The 15176-nt window shown below is 49.2% G+C and overlaps 4 protein-coding genes across 4 annotated transcripts; all 4 read left to right on the top strand.

Annotated features, from left to right (window-relative positions):
* Positions 1-4778: 4778 nt before the first annotated feature.
* On the top strand, positions 4779-6283 carry N7473_006335 (M6 family metalloprotease domain-containing protein; the record flags this gene model as incomplete). The annotated part of the gene is made up of 3 exons (XM_057152275.1): positions 4779-5053; positions 5125-5960; positions 6018-6283. The coding sequence occupies 3 exons, from the start codon at positions 4779-4781 to the stop codon at positions 6281-6283; spliced, it is 1377 nt and encodes a 458-aa protein (XP_057010080.1).
* A 2507-nt stretch (positions 6284-8790) lies between these two features.
* On the top strand, positions 8791-9318 carry N7473_006334 (uncharacterized protein; the record flags this gene model as incomplete). Its single annotated transcript, XM_057152274.1, has 1 exon — positions 8791-9318. The coding sequence occupies one exon, from the start codon at positions 8791-8793 to the stop codon at positions 9316-9318; it is 528 nt and encodes a 175-aa protein (XP_057010079.1).
* Positions 9319-10783: 1465 nt separating this feature from the next.
* Positions 10784-11239, top strand: N7473_006333 (uncharacterized protein; the record flags this gene model as incomplete). Its single annotated transcript, XM_057152273.1, has 1 exon — positions 10784-11239. The coding sequence occupies one exon, from the start codon at positions 10784-10786 to the stop codon at positions 11237-11239; it is 456 nt and encodes a 151-aa protein (XP_057010078.1).
* A 1703-nt stretch (positions 11240-12942) lies between these two features.
* N7473_006332 (uncharacterized protein) lies at positions 12943-14633 on the top strand (the record flags this gene model as incomplete). The annotated part of the gene is made up of 2 exons (XM_057152272.1): positions 12943-13343; positions 13370-14633. The coding sequence occupies 2 exons, from the start codon at positions 12943-12945 to the stop codon at positions 14631-14633; spliced, it is 1665 nt and encodes a 554-aa protein (XP_057010077.1).
* Positions 14634-15176: the final 543 nt, after the last annotated feature.

Raw genomic sequence — 15176 nt, 5'->3', positions numbered from 1 at the left:
CTTTATAGGGAATCGTTCACCTTGTAACTCCCTTACATGGAGCCTCATATATACACACTTGTACTTATACTGCGTGCCGACCGGATTTCCTATGCCAGGCCTGGCTTTCCCCTTCCGTTTTGGTGCTCAGACCCTCGCCGCTTTTGCTCACTGAGTCGATCTGAGCACGCCTCTGAGCCCTCTAATCTGATCAGAGTGCAGTACGTAAGCAATTTAATCATGCATAATGAGCATTACATGCTGAAATTGATGGGATCTGTACGACAGGCGATCATTGAAGACCGGTACCCGGCTTTCCTTCGCCAATTCTTCTCTAATATTTATTCCGGAGATAAGACAAAGTATCCCGAGTGGGCTGTCGGTGCTCTTCGTGGTGTTGGAATGGATCTTCTGGAAGATTAAATGGTATGTGAGCAGACTATCTGCATTTACGCATGGTGACTCGGTGCGAGATCATTATGATGATTTGCACCCAACTAAAGCGTTTGCATTTGAGCGGTGTTGGAATTGGCTTATTATATTCACCCCATATCTCCAGCGAAAATTAATTGCTCCAGCGGGTCATTCCAGCATAACTCAACGCCAATTGGCGTTGTCTCGGGTGCCATTCCGGGGCCATGAGAACAACAGCAAGCGTCTTCAAACGGCGGTAATCTATTTTCGAACTATCCTATAAGAACAAGTGATGGGTTCACCTCTACCTGACGACTGTCCAACCCCCCCCCCCCCCCCCCCAGTAGCAGTTTGGCGATTTCGTGAGAAATGCACATACTCTGGCCAATGTTTTACATGACATTATCACATTGGCTAGTAACAGGAGGGATCTATATGAGCAGAGTTGGCCCCTCCGTGTCCTGTGACTGCAGCAGCACCGTCCGACCCCTTTGGAAAGATTCGCGCAGCGGGTGAAAGAGGAGAAGGTGAAGGACGCGAATGACTAGGAAGAGATGTTACGTCCTCAATCGATTGCGACTGTATGTTTTTATTCGTATCAAAAGTGATAGATTATGTATGATTATCAGGAAGATTTATCGTGCAGGGGACTTTTGATATTTCCTAGACCTTGCGTCAGCACCAGGTTAGGTAACTTGAATACTTACCTTTATCACAGTAACTTATAACTTTGTCCACTAAACGGATTATGTAATATCGATCATGACGTAGTTGTATGTCTGGCCAGTACCCATGAGGCTCAGTCACTGGTTCTCCATTCTTTTGAATCCTTGGGCATCGCTCGACCAGGAAATGTTTTAGTCAGTTGCTGAATTTGGGAAAATCACCTGTTGCTCAAGCAAAACTGGGGTTTTAGGATATGCTCTTCACCATGGAAAATTGGAAAACGTACGCTTTTTGGTGGGCCGCTGGTGGTCCAGCTGGGGCAAAACCCATGGAAACATGCGTATTACTTTAAAGTTGTCCGCATGCGGGGCACGCGATCCTGCCTCTGCGGATAAGTATCATCGAACGCGGAGTCCGGATTTACCGATCACAGGGCGGGTAAAATGTGTCTTGCAACACAATTGGTTCATAAGATCTGGATGATCATGAGCACTGCCAGAGATCAGTGGGTCATGCAGCTTAAGAATAGTCGAATCTGGACCAAGAGTACTGCCTAGACATCTCAGAACCAAGCTAAGCTTTGGGCCTACGGACTGGGCCCGAAGCCTTATAAAAGGTTGGCTCATCGCATTTGGACACATTCAAGTCTTATACATTCAATCAACCGCCTCAATGATTTTGGATTTGATTTTGTCTTGTAAGTCTGTGCTTTCGAGAACAAAATCAAGCAGCTGATTTATATGACTATTGAGGTAATTGCGAATATCTCCTTCCAAAGCAGAGATATGTTGGGATATGTAGACCGTGAAATTCTTCTCAGTGTCTGGGGTAGGCCTTGGGGTAGCGAAGAAGTTCACCACCGTTTTCCATTGTAGAGAAAATACAGGGACAAGAGTGCCAAAAGACATCCATTTGATGCTTGGCATTCATCTAAGGCGTCAACAATGAAGAATATTCATTTGTTGGAGACTCAAGTGATTCGCACCAGAAGGGACGAACCGTTATATCCATCGGTTTGCAAAATCAGGAGACTTGGTTTTTCTCTAAGCAAGACAGTATGTTTTGGGTGAAGGTTTCGAAAGAGAACATGAAACTTTAGCTTCACTGGGGCTAGGCTTAGGTGCGCTGGAAGACGTGCTATAAAGCGATATGCCCACATCCTACTAACCTATCTATCCGGCTGACCTGCTCGAGCGAACGCGCGATTCGCCCATGTTCTATAAGCCCAGCGGTAGGTGGAAGGTTCCAATCGCGCAATTTAACTATCCGGTTGATTAAGACTGTCTCCTGGTATGCACAAAGAGTGTTTCTCTGCGAATCCTTTGGTAAAAGAAGCGATTTGGCCATTTTGACGCGACTGACAAGGGTTTTTGGTAAGACACGTCAAATTCAAGCGCAATCTTCGAAATATTCGGTTTCTTTTCGCGTATTACAGCTGCGAAGACTTTACCCATTCGGTCTTCGTTAAGATTGGCACATATCGGCATGTTGGGTGTTTGCAATAGCTGATTGTATGATATATTGGAAAATTTATGATGGATATATGATTATGAAAGACATGCGGCGCACCCATGAGCGTCAGCGAGTGGGTGGGTCGCAGCGCAGTGAAGGGCACGGATAGCCCACCATGCCGTCCATAAGTTCCACTAAACTCTTGCAGATAAAAGGCCCAAGACCTGTCCCCTAGTACCTCTTGGATGCGGAATCCGCATAACGCGTGGAAGGCGTGTTTTCGTTCTGTGACTTGTCTCCTCTTCGGCCTTTCATTCAAATTGGCATTGCTGTAGGCGATTCGAACGAGAAAAAGGTTAGCTATACGAATAATACACACCGACTTCAGCCGCCCAAGCTCAGCCCCATGCGAGGCTAAGAGCACAGTGGCAAGCGTCACCAAGGCAGATGGAGAACACTTTAACTCGGAAGTCCCATGATGCGCAGTCCCATGATGCGCATTGAACTTTCTTTGGTTGCTATTGTCCAAAAACGTTATGTAGGCCGATCTGGCGATCGTAAGGTATAAAAGAAACCTTAAAACTCTAACTTAAAAAACTATCGTGTATATAGTACCATGGGTAAACCCTCCGTAGCCTATCTGTTAGGCGGCTCTGTATTTCCTAGGCCTGGTTCAGCTTGAATGTGACATAATTGCGTTATGCGGTTGCTTAACCCTGGTTATCATAGAAACCTTTTTGCTAAATACGCTCCAAAAATAATAATAGGTGATACTTGAGACGGTTTGGCGATTTCCGAAAGCAGACAGCTTCAGTGTGTGACTAGGGGTGACAACTGGGATCATAAGCGTACGAAGAGATTCATTGGCCCAGTACTTGATGGCGAGGGGGAGGTATTTTTTGACGTCTTCAAAAAAGAGATATCAAAAGGCAGAGGTCTCTTTTTGTCCGCTATGCCTTGAACCTCGTCTAGAATAATTGATACATTAAAGTCCCATTATTCCAAGTCGTATGATCACAAAACCCATGGCTTTTCTCCACTACTACCAGGATATGATCTGCAAAGTGTGCTTTGGCAACTCGTATGGTGCCGTTGCATAATCGATTGAATTATGATGCTTCTATATCTTGCATTTAGTCAGTATTCATTGGGACCAAGTGAAAATTCTATACAGAAATACCTTATCCAGGGCACCGCGTTTCCCCCACTGCGAGACTGGGCCATTACGACTTGTACCAGTCTGTAAAGTCTAGAGCTATCAGAGTCGGGCCACTCCACATTAGACCAACAAGATGCATAAAACTCAAATTTTCAACTCGTTACCCTCTCCAGAGACTAGGAAATGCCCGTCAATCTCCAATAATTTTAACGTGGTAAGGACACGAGGGCCCATGGCCGATGGGCAAAGGTGTTAATTAGCGGCAAATCGGAAAATGCGGGTGCTTGATTCCACACACACTCCTGGTTGTTACACTTTTGATCACCTGGCTGTAGCACTAGATAGGCTATGCTTGATTTTTTGTAGATGCAAAGTTTATTTCATTAATATGCTAGTCTAGAACTCCAACGTATGAGCTATGATGGGTTGATTCAACAGGCTTTCTGTAAACAGCAGCGGAATATTTGATTGTCGGGCTTGCGATGTAATCGTAGTTATCCCTCTTATACTGTGCAGATAGTTACTGCAAGCAGCTGGCCGTCCCTACAGACTTGGTTACAGAGTTCAATTCTTGATGAAGGAGGAAGCAGATAATTGGGCGCGATCTTTTCGTCCGCCTTAGCTTAGGCAGTAAGAGTCGGTGCTGGTTAATCGAGTGGCTTACGTCAACTGAGCGATCGAGAATCTAGAACATGCTTTTTTGTTACCTACACCTCCGACAGGTTCTAGGCCAGATTAAGAACGAATATGATCACATAAACACTCATCCCAGATTTCTGAAGATGAGAACGGGCAGAACAACGCCAATAATTGTTATTCTATCCGTAAAAAGTGATTAATAGTGGCAAATGCCTGAGAATAGTTGGGATTCCTTGGTCATAAGATTATTGGCATAAACACCTACTCGCTCACCGTAGATGCACCATCCAAGCTATTATCATTATATTTGAAAATAATATTTGTGCCAGGTCTTCTATAAAAGCTGGCGTTTTCCCCTCACTGGAAAAAAAATTTAACTTCGCATCTAGCTCCACAAAATCTAGTGGGACATATTTAATCTTATACATACTTCCATATACTACATAAGAGAGGAAATACCAGCGGCAGGATGACTTCAGGACATGCATGTGATGACACGAGACCATGTCTTGTCCCTCCCCACCCAGATCTCCTTGCTCGACTCCGATATGAACCGAATGCTCTCTCTGCTCCCTCTATCGCCACACAAGGTCCGGGACGTCCTTCCTTCAGCGCCCGGACTGGAACACGCACAGGTCTGAACGATGGATGCATCTTCCCTGAATCTCATTTTGAGACTGTTGTCTCTGCAAGCAGGTTGAGCAGAGCGGCATTAGAAAGAACTCCTCTTCGTGGTACTATTCGGTAGGTAAATCGACTAATTTTTCATCGCGAACTGTTATGTTATGTTAGCTAACAGCAACGCCCGAAAATAGGGCTGCTGTGATCCTTGTTGACTTTCCAGATAAAAAAATGGGAGCAAATGCCGCACAATACTTCAACGATCTTTTTTTCTCCACTGGAAAAGTCGACACTGGCAGCGTCACTGAATATTACAATGAGGTTAGCGGTGGTAAGATCAGCTTCAGCGGCGAGGTTGTTGGCCCTCTGCGCATGCCCCGTAAGCAATCAGCCTACGCACATGGCAATAGCGGGATGACCGATGCTGCTCCAAATGCTCAGACTATGGCTGCGGATGCACTAGATGCGGCAAAAGGTCAAGTTAATTTCGCTCCGTATGATAATGACCACAATGGCTACGTCGATGCTCTTATTGTGGTGCATGCTGGACAGGGCGCCGAGGAGACCGGAATAAAGGACGAAATTTGGTCTCTTAAGTGGACACTACCAGCTGTCACTAGTGTTAACGGAGTTAATGTCTTTGCCTTCCTTACGATCCCGGAAGATGCGAAAGTCGGTGTGGCTACCCATGAGCTAGGCCATCTCGTTTTCGGTTGGCCGGATCTTTACGATATCGATTACAGCTCTGAGGCTGCTGGAAATTGGTGTCTTATGGCCGGAGGATCATGGGGTGGTTCACCACCAGGCGTTCAGCCTTGCCACCCCTCCGCATGGTGCAAAGTGACCCAGGGCTGGGTGGATAAAATCGTGGATACCCGGACACAATCCATCACATTGAACGCCGTGGAGGACAAGCTGCAAGTCTATCGACTGTGGAAGAATGGCGATAATGCAAGCCAGGAGTACTTTTTACTAGAGAATCGCGAGCCTATCGGGTTTGACCAGTCACTTCCTGGATTCGGTCTTCTCGGTACGATATCCTTTCCTTATTTTAACACCGTTACACTCAACTAACCTCAAGATGTAGTCTGGCACATTGACGACTCGCGGGATGATAATCATGACGAACGCCATTACAAAGTAGGTCTCATGCAGGCTGATTCTCTGAATCAGCTCGCCACACGTGCAGGCCGCGGTGACCCTGGAGATCCGTTCCCGGGAAGTACGGGAAATAAGAGCTTCACGTTTACATCCAATCCTAGCAGCCGCTCGTATACGGGTCGGGATTCGAAAGTGTCCATCACGAATATCTCCGCCCCGGCACCGATAATGACTATGGATATCGCTGTATAATGATCCAGTTTCGGAAGAGATTATGAACTGGAATTTAACTGGTAGCTGTCTATTTAACGGGTAAAGTTGTCTCCTATCGAGAGAGAAAAGCCGGAGGCTGGGTTTAGTATGACACCTATACTGGTTCAATGTACTATCGATTTATGGTATTTTCTGCTAGTTAGCTGCGTATCGCAAATGTTATCAAAAGTGTATTGAAATACTGGATCTTTTGGATTAGAGAAGTGAGTATTTCACTCTAAATGCGTCCCGTCATAGTTTTTCCTTTCTCATTTCGTAGCTAACAATATGATAGATGGCGAAGTCTAAATACGTTGGGGAAGAGCAGGAGTTGGAATCTTTGCTAAAAAGGCATGTGTCAGACGTGCAACTCGGGATTAAAAAGACATTATTCATACCTTGAGCACATCAATAGCCTTGTACCGTTAGGCTTTCTAACGGCTCAGAGATCCAGGATCCACGTAGTACCAAATCGCGATGGCAATATTAAGCTTTCTTAGAAGAGCCCAGGCTGAATCTTATGCGTGATCGATGGCATATATAAGCCGAATGAGGTATTGCAGGGCTTGTAAGTTGTGTTGGCACAAAGTTATCGGCGGCGAGGCACTTTATCGTCGCTCATCGGTACTCTCTGCTAAAGACCTTACACTTTCCGTAGCGGAAGCCGTCCGGATGATCATTTACGTTTCGCGCTTTATCGGGGAAGTGGCAGATCACCAACCGGAAACGTTAATTGCTACAGACACGGCAGGTTTTGCTATGTATAGTATTACCCGAGAATGGCATAGAAGACCAAGGCAAACGATTCGAGCTATCAACATGAACTAACTATAAGTAACAATCTTGTGCAAAATCAATTAATCAATCAATAACCCAGAATCAAAAAAAAAAAAAAAATAAATATCCCAACTCTAGTCGCTGCATGACTGCTATCAGGCAAGAGCATCATCGTCGATGTCGAATCTAATACCCTGGCGATTGGCAAATGAAAGCCATCCATCGACACCTGCGGACACTTCGTTCCATGCACTCTCAAGCGCTTTGCCATCCTCCGGAGACAGTGCAGCAAGATCTCCAGACTCTTGAACGTTCGCGCTCAGAGCCTCATACTTGGTAACCATGCTCTGAAGAGAAGAGGCAATCTTTTCTTCCCAGTGGAAGAGCCGTTGCAGAGCAGAATGAGCCGAGTCCATGATTTTGATGGCAGATTCCATGGTTTCCACAGCCGATTCCAAAGCCACAAGTGTCGTGACCAAAGCAGCAATCGGCATATCACCAAAGATGGACCGGCCAAGCTCCGTGCTGACCGCAACATCCTTGACAGCAGCGCGAATGGAGTTAAACTCAGACCATTTCTTTTGAGCCTGCTTGAAGCCCTCCTTGAGTTGTTTCGTTTTCTTCGTCTCCCCAGTCTTGCCCGACCCTTTCTCATCAACCTTAGTCTCGCCCTTCCCCTCCTTATCATCTTCCTTATCCTCCTCCTCCTCATCTTCCTCCTCATCATCTTCGGGCTTTTCATCGTCATTACTGACTGTGGCAATGAGGGCTGCAATTGTTGTTCCACCAGTAGACGCTGCAGAGGCACCCAGAGCTTGGAAACCAAGAATAATGGAGGCAACAAGAGCACCAGATGCGAAGCCTAAGAGACCAGCGTGGATGATGATGCCTCGGACTCTATCGCGATGCTCTTTATCCTTGATAGCCAAAGCTTTCCGAGCAGCCGCAATTTGTCCGACGATCTCAGCCATAGTAGACTTTGTTGCTTCAAGAGCGCCGCTCAGCTCTGTAGCATGGAGCTTGAGACGACGTTGACCTAGAGTTGCAGATTTGTGTGCCTTTTTCAAGATAAAACCGTATGTCTTCAGCACAGTCTTCAACTTCGTGGGCCCCCTGGATGCTTTTGCCCCATGGGTCATCTGCAAGATGGACAGACAGCTGAGGTCTTGGATTGTTGGGCCCTCTGTGCGCATCAATTCAGTATACGTACTGCTCAATGCCAGAACGTTGCCCCCCAGTGTTATCTTCTTCTTGGCAGATGGATCCCAATAGGCAACAATGTCATGTATCCAGGGGAGAGTGTGCAGCTGATCAATGCTATCAAATGCAATTTTAGCATCTTCCGTATAGCCCTTGATGGAAGCCTTCAGAGTGGCTTCTGGAAGCATCACCGCCATGAGTTCTGGATTCCCGGAACCAAGGGTCAAGGCTGCTTGGCTCTCCATGATTGCTGCCTGGGGGGCATACTCCGGAGTAGCTTCGGTCAGAGCAAGCAGCTCCACCACCCGCTTTGACTGGGTAGCAATGCTAGTCCAACTTGTGGTGATAAGTTGACGATATTCAGATGGGTCCTCCTCAAGCCAGATACGAAGACCAGTGAGGATATTATGCATTGATCCAAGGTTACCGTGGACGTTTTCACAAAAGTGTTGCCAGGTGTCCAATTGACCTCCGAGAGTGTGCGACACTTTCAGGGCCTCCTCCAAGAAATAAACTTGCACCTTCGTTTCATGAATGGCAAGATCTTTCTGAGCGATAAGGTCCGTCAGAGAAGAGGTATCGAAGAGAATCCGCCAGGGGTTTCTTTTCACGCTTTCAAGCTGAGAATCAATACCAGCCAGTTCGGCCCGCAGCCGATCGCTAGCTTCCGCAATCTGCATTTGAATTTCATGGCCCATATCCTTCACTCTGCGACTGACTTCAAGGAAGAGGTTGTTGGCCTGGGCTGTCCGGTTTCTGGCCTTCTGGCAGTTCTTAATTGCCTCGTTTTGGAAATGCTGCGCGATCGTTACCTCGACTGGAGTGGTCGGAAAGTCAGGGATCTGCCGAGTCCATTCTTGGCCGATAGCACTGAACTGCTGAACCTCGATCATCATATCGATCATTTGCTGTCGACCATTGCGGAGGGTAGTCTTCACTTCGACCAAAGGTGCATATTGATTGTACCTGGTTTCCGCGAAGCCAATGGCCGAAATGTTGTCACCAAGAAGGCGGAAATTGAACCAGTTCCCCTCCATGACCGTAGCCTTCACATCTAGCGTCATTCTTCCGAGGTCGATGAAATGGGCGGCTTCCATTGTCTCTTCATATTTGTCAAAGTCGCTGGACTCCAGAGCATGTCGTGCCTGCACTGCGAGTGTTTCAAAGGTTTCTGCTGGTGCAGAGGGCTTGCTTTCTTGCTCGCCGTTCACGACCGCTGGCATCATCGCGGCACTCGGCATATCCTCGGGTTCTTCATCCAACCTAATTCCAATGCGATTCAAGACTGCCAGATAACTTTGGCTGCCCTTGATTAATTCCTCAGTTGTCTGGTAAGAGGCTTCAATGCTGGCGGAGCTGAGTGCTTCCTCTCCGAGCATCTGGGCTGTCGCTTTATCCATAGTCTGGAGCATCATCGCATTCGTCAGCATGCCACCCCAGAACTCGTTCAAAGTACCAGTGAGATCCTCCAGGTCTTTGAAGTTATCAACCACATAGGTGATTTCGTCAATGGCTATTTTGAGGCGGTCCCGCTCTGATTCAGAGTTCTTGATCTCGGTGGCGATTATGCCGCGTTGTTCGCCCAAAGAACAGGCGGCGACCAACCCTCCGACGAATAGAGCTCCAGCCAGACAACAGCCCAGGAGACCAACACCGGTACACGCCAACAGAATGGTTAAGCCAAGTCCTAAATGTAAGGTCAGTTACCTCAATGAAGCTAGACAGAACAACGACGGGCAACTTACCAACAACTGCAGTCGCAACAGCAGCCCAAAACCAGGCATTAATCTTCTTGTAATCTGCTTCGAGATTCTTCAATCTGCTTTCCACGGCTTTCAACTGATCAATCAAGATCATCTTTTGAGAGGCCAAGTCTGATCTCACATTCCCGATTTCCTTATGCATCCCGACCACCGACTCGCGACACATTCTGGTCTGCGTGGTCAAGACCTTGGCCCACAGCTTGGTATGCTTGACGAAAGCCTTTCCTTGTTTGACCGCAATTGCTTCCTTTTCCTCAGTGTCTGCGTCATCATATTGCTTGGCAGCTTCCCGCAGTTGCTGGGCATGGACGTTATGGGTCACTCCGAAGGTTAGGATTTTCTCGACGATCGGATAAAGTGCTTTCTGGGTCTCCATATATCGAGATTCCAAGGTTTTCGTCAACTCATGGAGATCCAGCCGAACTCCCGGGGAGGCAACGCCGATGCTAGTCACACCGAACTGCTCAATCCACTTGTTCCACTTGAGCTTGCCCTGGTTTGCCTCCTGGGTCTCATTTGAGATCTCGACGATCCGCTTATACAAGAATCCGTCCTCGCCAACGCCCACCGGGCCCACATCGGTGGCGGTGAATTCAGAAAATGCATCCACCTGGAATCGGTCCTCGGCCTTGTAGCGGTAATTGTCGAAGTCCATAGTCAAATTCCAGGTGCAGTTGTTCGAATCCAACCCAACCACCTTGTCGTTGAAGTAGGCAATCTTCTTCCAGGTGACAGCCTCATTGCTGGTGCTCGTCATCGCATGGAACTGGTTGTCGCCAGCCAGACGATCATTTTTGAGCAGCATGATCTGTCCCTCCTTGGTCAAGATGAGGAGATGGAACTTGATCTTATCCCGGCTCGCCGACAAGACGGCATACGGGATGATGCTGAGAAGATTCGCATCTGGGAGACACTGGTCGCCCAACGGTTCCCAATCCTCTTCATAGAGGGCGGGCCAGTGATTAACTGCATTCTTGATGAGAGGATCGTGTTCCGAGCGATGTTTCTTTCGCCAAATGGATTTGCCGACTGCAAAGCACAAATCACCGTGGTAAGGGAAGAAGTGATTGGCTTTGCTACTGGTCAGGTTGGCGTCTTTAGGCTTGTCGCCAAACAAGGCCCAGCTGTCAACCGTTCCTACCCCAAAGGTCGCCGAGGAGGTCTTGATGTAGAAGATCTGGTCACCCTTGATTCCCAGGAGCGGGACCTTGCTTAGGCTCGAATCGTACTTCTTCAAGTATGGCTGGTCCTGCGCGTAGGAAAGAGTTCTACATTAGTCTATACGGTCTCCGGTGCGTTGCGGCGGGGGGATCTTGGGGGGACACATACCAGAATTGCCTTGAAACGAGGCGTGATCTTCTCTACTTCTGCCGCCATCTTGGTCAATTTGGTGGCTTGAGCCTTGATTCCTGAGCTGGAGCCCCCTGACATGCCCTTTGACACGTTCGTCACAGCCTGGCGATTATCACCCGGCTGGACGTCCATGCTGGGGAAGGGTATGTCCTCGCTGGTGGAGAGCGCGGCCTGTCCGTTGGCAATCAAATCGTCTCGGATCTGTGCCATCTGTTGCTCTGGCTGATCCAAAGGACCTTCCAACATCTCAATCGTGCGACGAAGGGAGGCCAATGTCTGTACATGGGTTCATGATCGTCAGCTTTCGGTTCCGTCCACATTCTGCTTGGACCCTGCACATGGAAGGGGGGTTTACCTGCTCGCGTGTGCGATCACTTTCGGCCTGCTCCTTGGCGGACAACGGCTCCTGATCGGCCACCAGCAGGACTTGCTCCTCGATCTGCTGTTCGAGGAGGCTAGTGCCTGCACTGAGCTCACTGTAGCTAAACATTGTCGCTGCTCCGGCAAAAAATTGGCAGGTGGGATTTCAAGATTGAGAAGATGGGAAGAGGAATAACCCGATGAGAACTGAATTCGTAGGTGATGAATGGTTGATTCAACAGGGCCCGCGCTGCTTCTTATACAACAATGGAGAGTGCCATGGATGGCCGTCGTCTCATACTGACTGTCTTGCCCGTAATCTGATTGTCAGCACGAGCTGAGATGTAGTTCTCGCCTCTGCCTTCCTCTCTACGAACGTGCCCCACATCACCGTTGTGCACATCGAGCTGACCACCCCAACTCTCATGGTATATGGTCACATACCCACGTGTCCGATAAATCTCGGCTATTTGCCCTTGTTGACCTCTCGGCATCGCCGTCTGAGCGGTCCAGAGCAGGAGCAAGAGCACGAGCAGAAGCAGGTCTAACTCTACTACTTCCACAGGGGCTTTCGAATGGCTTGTCCCCCGTCGCTCGAGTATAGCCGAGCCTGCCCTTTGGAGGGGTAACTGTTCAGCTAGCCATCGGTCACTCCGCACCCCATACCAAGTTCTGGATCCATGATATCGGCTTGAATGTCTTCGGTAGGGCGGAGGGCGGAGGGCGGAGGGCGGAGGTGGAGTTCGTACAATTTATCAAGGACTTATACTCCGGGCTACACGCTTGGGCTTTTGATTGGACGGAGCAAATCCATGTAATAGAAAGGAGGATGTGATTCGCTCAAGGAGCTAATCTGTGGGGACCCGGAACGGACCTGCGTGAGCGCCACAGTTCATGCATGATTGTGGGGTTCGCGGCCAGTTCGTGGTCGGCCAGAATTGCCCAGGGTCACACGCCATTCAGACAGACATCCTCAGCAGGACACGACAGTTGCCCCCCAGATTCACAGACTCATGATCACAGCGTCTCCATCGGGCGGAAAAGGGTGGGAGGTGCCGAGGGAGGCGTGGAAGGCACTCGGATGAGACATTGAAAACACCATGGTCAACCGGATCATGCCTGCGCATCCCCTATTCTCTCATCCTAAAGTTCTGTTCATCCCTGACACGACTCGTTCTCACTTGCACGACTATGTCACAGCCCACCATGTCCGATATCGAAACCTTCGCGGGCAACTTTGTCTGCTTCGAGCTACAGGCACCCCCGGGGCAGGAGGAAGAAGCAGTTCGCAACAGTCTCGCCGAAAACCCACGCAACGGAGTCATCACCACGGGCAGACTGCCTGGCGATGAATCCAGTGAATCTGCGGGTGTCTGGATTGCCGGCGAGGGTGAGCCGTCCAAACTGGCCCTTAACAGCGGCAAGCTGTGGGCGCGTGGGCGAACCCTGAAGATCCGCTTCCTCGCCGGCTCGGAAGGACTGAAGCGAAAGGTTCGGCGCTATGCAGAGACCTGGCAGCTCTTTGCCAATATTCGGTTCGATTGGATTGAATCTGGTCCGGCAGATATCCGCATCGACTTTGCCCAAGGGGGGGCTCATGGTCCTATGTCGGAACCATTTGTGCGGCAATCAGTGAGCCCAAACCGACCATGAACTTTGGGTGGTTGACCGACCGATCGGCCGAACAGGAGATCCAGCGGGTTGTGCTCCATGAGTTTGGCCATGCCCTAGGTTGTGTGCATGAGCACCAGTCTCCGCTGTGTTCGATTGACTGGAACACGGAGCGCGTCTATGCGGACATGGCCAACCCACCGAATAATTGGAGCCGAGACCAGACGGATCGTAATATCATCCGTCATCTGAGTGCGTCGGAGGTCACCGCTCGACTTTTTGACCCGGACTCCATTATGCTGTATCAATATCCGGGAACGTGGATGAAGAACTTCGGGCGAGAGGGCACCAAGATGAACACGGCGTTATCCAAGGAAGACAAGGCATGGATTCAGTTCTGCTATCCCGCCTACCCGACCGACGTGGGTGTATTCAATACTCTGGAGAAACGCCCGTCGGTGGAGGTCGGGGACGAAGTGGATAGCAATGATATCGCTTTTGAACCCCCCTACTCTCTGCCTCCCAAGCTGGCGATGGGCTTGACTTGGGTGGATATGGACCATCAAACTGATCTTCGCATCACGGCGGAGTCAGATCAGGTCACCAACGAGAGTTTCCGCGTGTCGATCCGATCGGGCAAGGATATCAATCTCTTCACGGCCGGGTGTTCGTGGCTGGAGGTCGCCGATACGGAGTCGGATCTCCTGGTCGGAGAGTACCAACTGGGTGACCTTTCTGGCTCGACGCCACTGTCCGGGGACATTAAGACGCGCTTTCGAAATGACATTCGGTTCCCTACCAGCTTCGATGCAATTCCTCAAGTGTTGGTATGGTTTCAAGGACTGAATCTCGCGAAAGATAAAGCCTGGAAGCTCAACACCTATGCCTCCAAGGTCAGTCGATTCGGCTTTACCTTGTGTCTGGATATTGGTGAGCATACCGCACTCTATGGGGCTCGTATGACCTGGGTGGCCTTTCCACAAGACAAGCCGACCATTTTTGGTGGCTCCTTTGGCACTCCGGTGGTGTCGCCCAGGGAGCAGCTGCCCAACACGAACACCGGCTACGTCAATTTTCCCGAAGGGCAAATCAATTCGACGCCCCAGTTGTTGATGGCAATCAGCGGGTTTGACTTTGCTCACACTCACAACCTCCGCCTACGTGTGAGTAGCTCGGCTGTCTCCACAGCCGGTATGTCCTGGCACCTCGACTCATGGATGGATTCTGTCATGTATGGTGCATCGGGCGTGTTTCTGGCGATCAGCCGCGCCAATACAGAATACTGAACCAGTATCACGCCTGTGACGCCAGATGGCATGAACCATGACTTGATAATTGGGAGTCAGAAGCAAGGTGGTCTGTAGTACGATTTCTTTCACTGCAATTTAATTCTCGCTATAAGCTAAGAAACATATTCTGCATTTACATCATAATCTGAATCTTGACTATAGTATAGAAAAGAGTTAGATCAATAACTATGGTTAGTTTCAATCTGTGTCCTCCGACAACTGATAAGGTTCCCTCTCCGGGGGGACGAAAGGACCGCTAGGCATAGAGTCTTATTTCCTCTACGCGAGCTGGGCATCATCTCGGGGCGGGAATAGCGCTGAGGGATAGCGCTGCTAATCTTGAACAATGGCCCTGGGGGGTTCACCGTCTCTTGGCATGCGTGGCTCTACTCTACTGCCGAAACCCGCGAAATTATTTCAGGCCCATAAAGACCAGATCAGCCAGCCACTGATTCTCTCCTGTAGATGATCACAGAGACACCTGCATCAGGGCGAATCCACTTTACAAGCTGACAGCGACCATTTCAATCCCATCCATGG

The sequence above is a fragment of the Penicillium subrubescens genome (genome assembly GCF_028828155.1).
Source record: "Penicillium subrubescens strain IBT 31985 chromosome Unknown utg000004l_segment0_segment0, whole genome shotgun sequence".
Lineage (NCBI taxonomy): Eukaryota > Fungi > Ascomycota > Eurotiomycetes > Eurotiales > Aspergillaceae > Penicillium > Penicillium subrubescens.
Note: the sequence above shows the minus strand (reverse complement) of the source record. Positions and strands in the feature narration are given on the sequence as shown.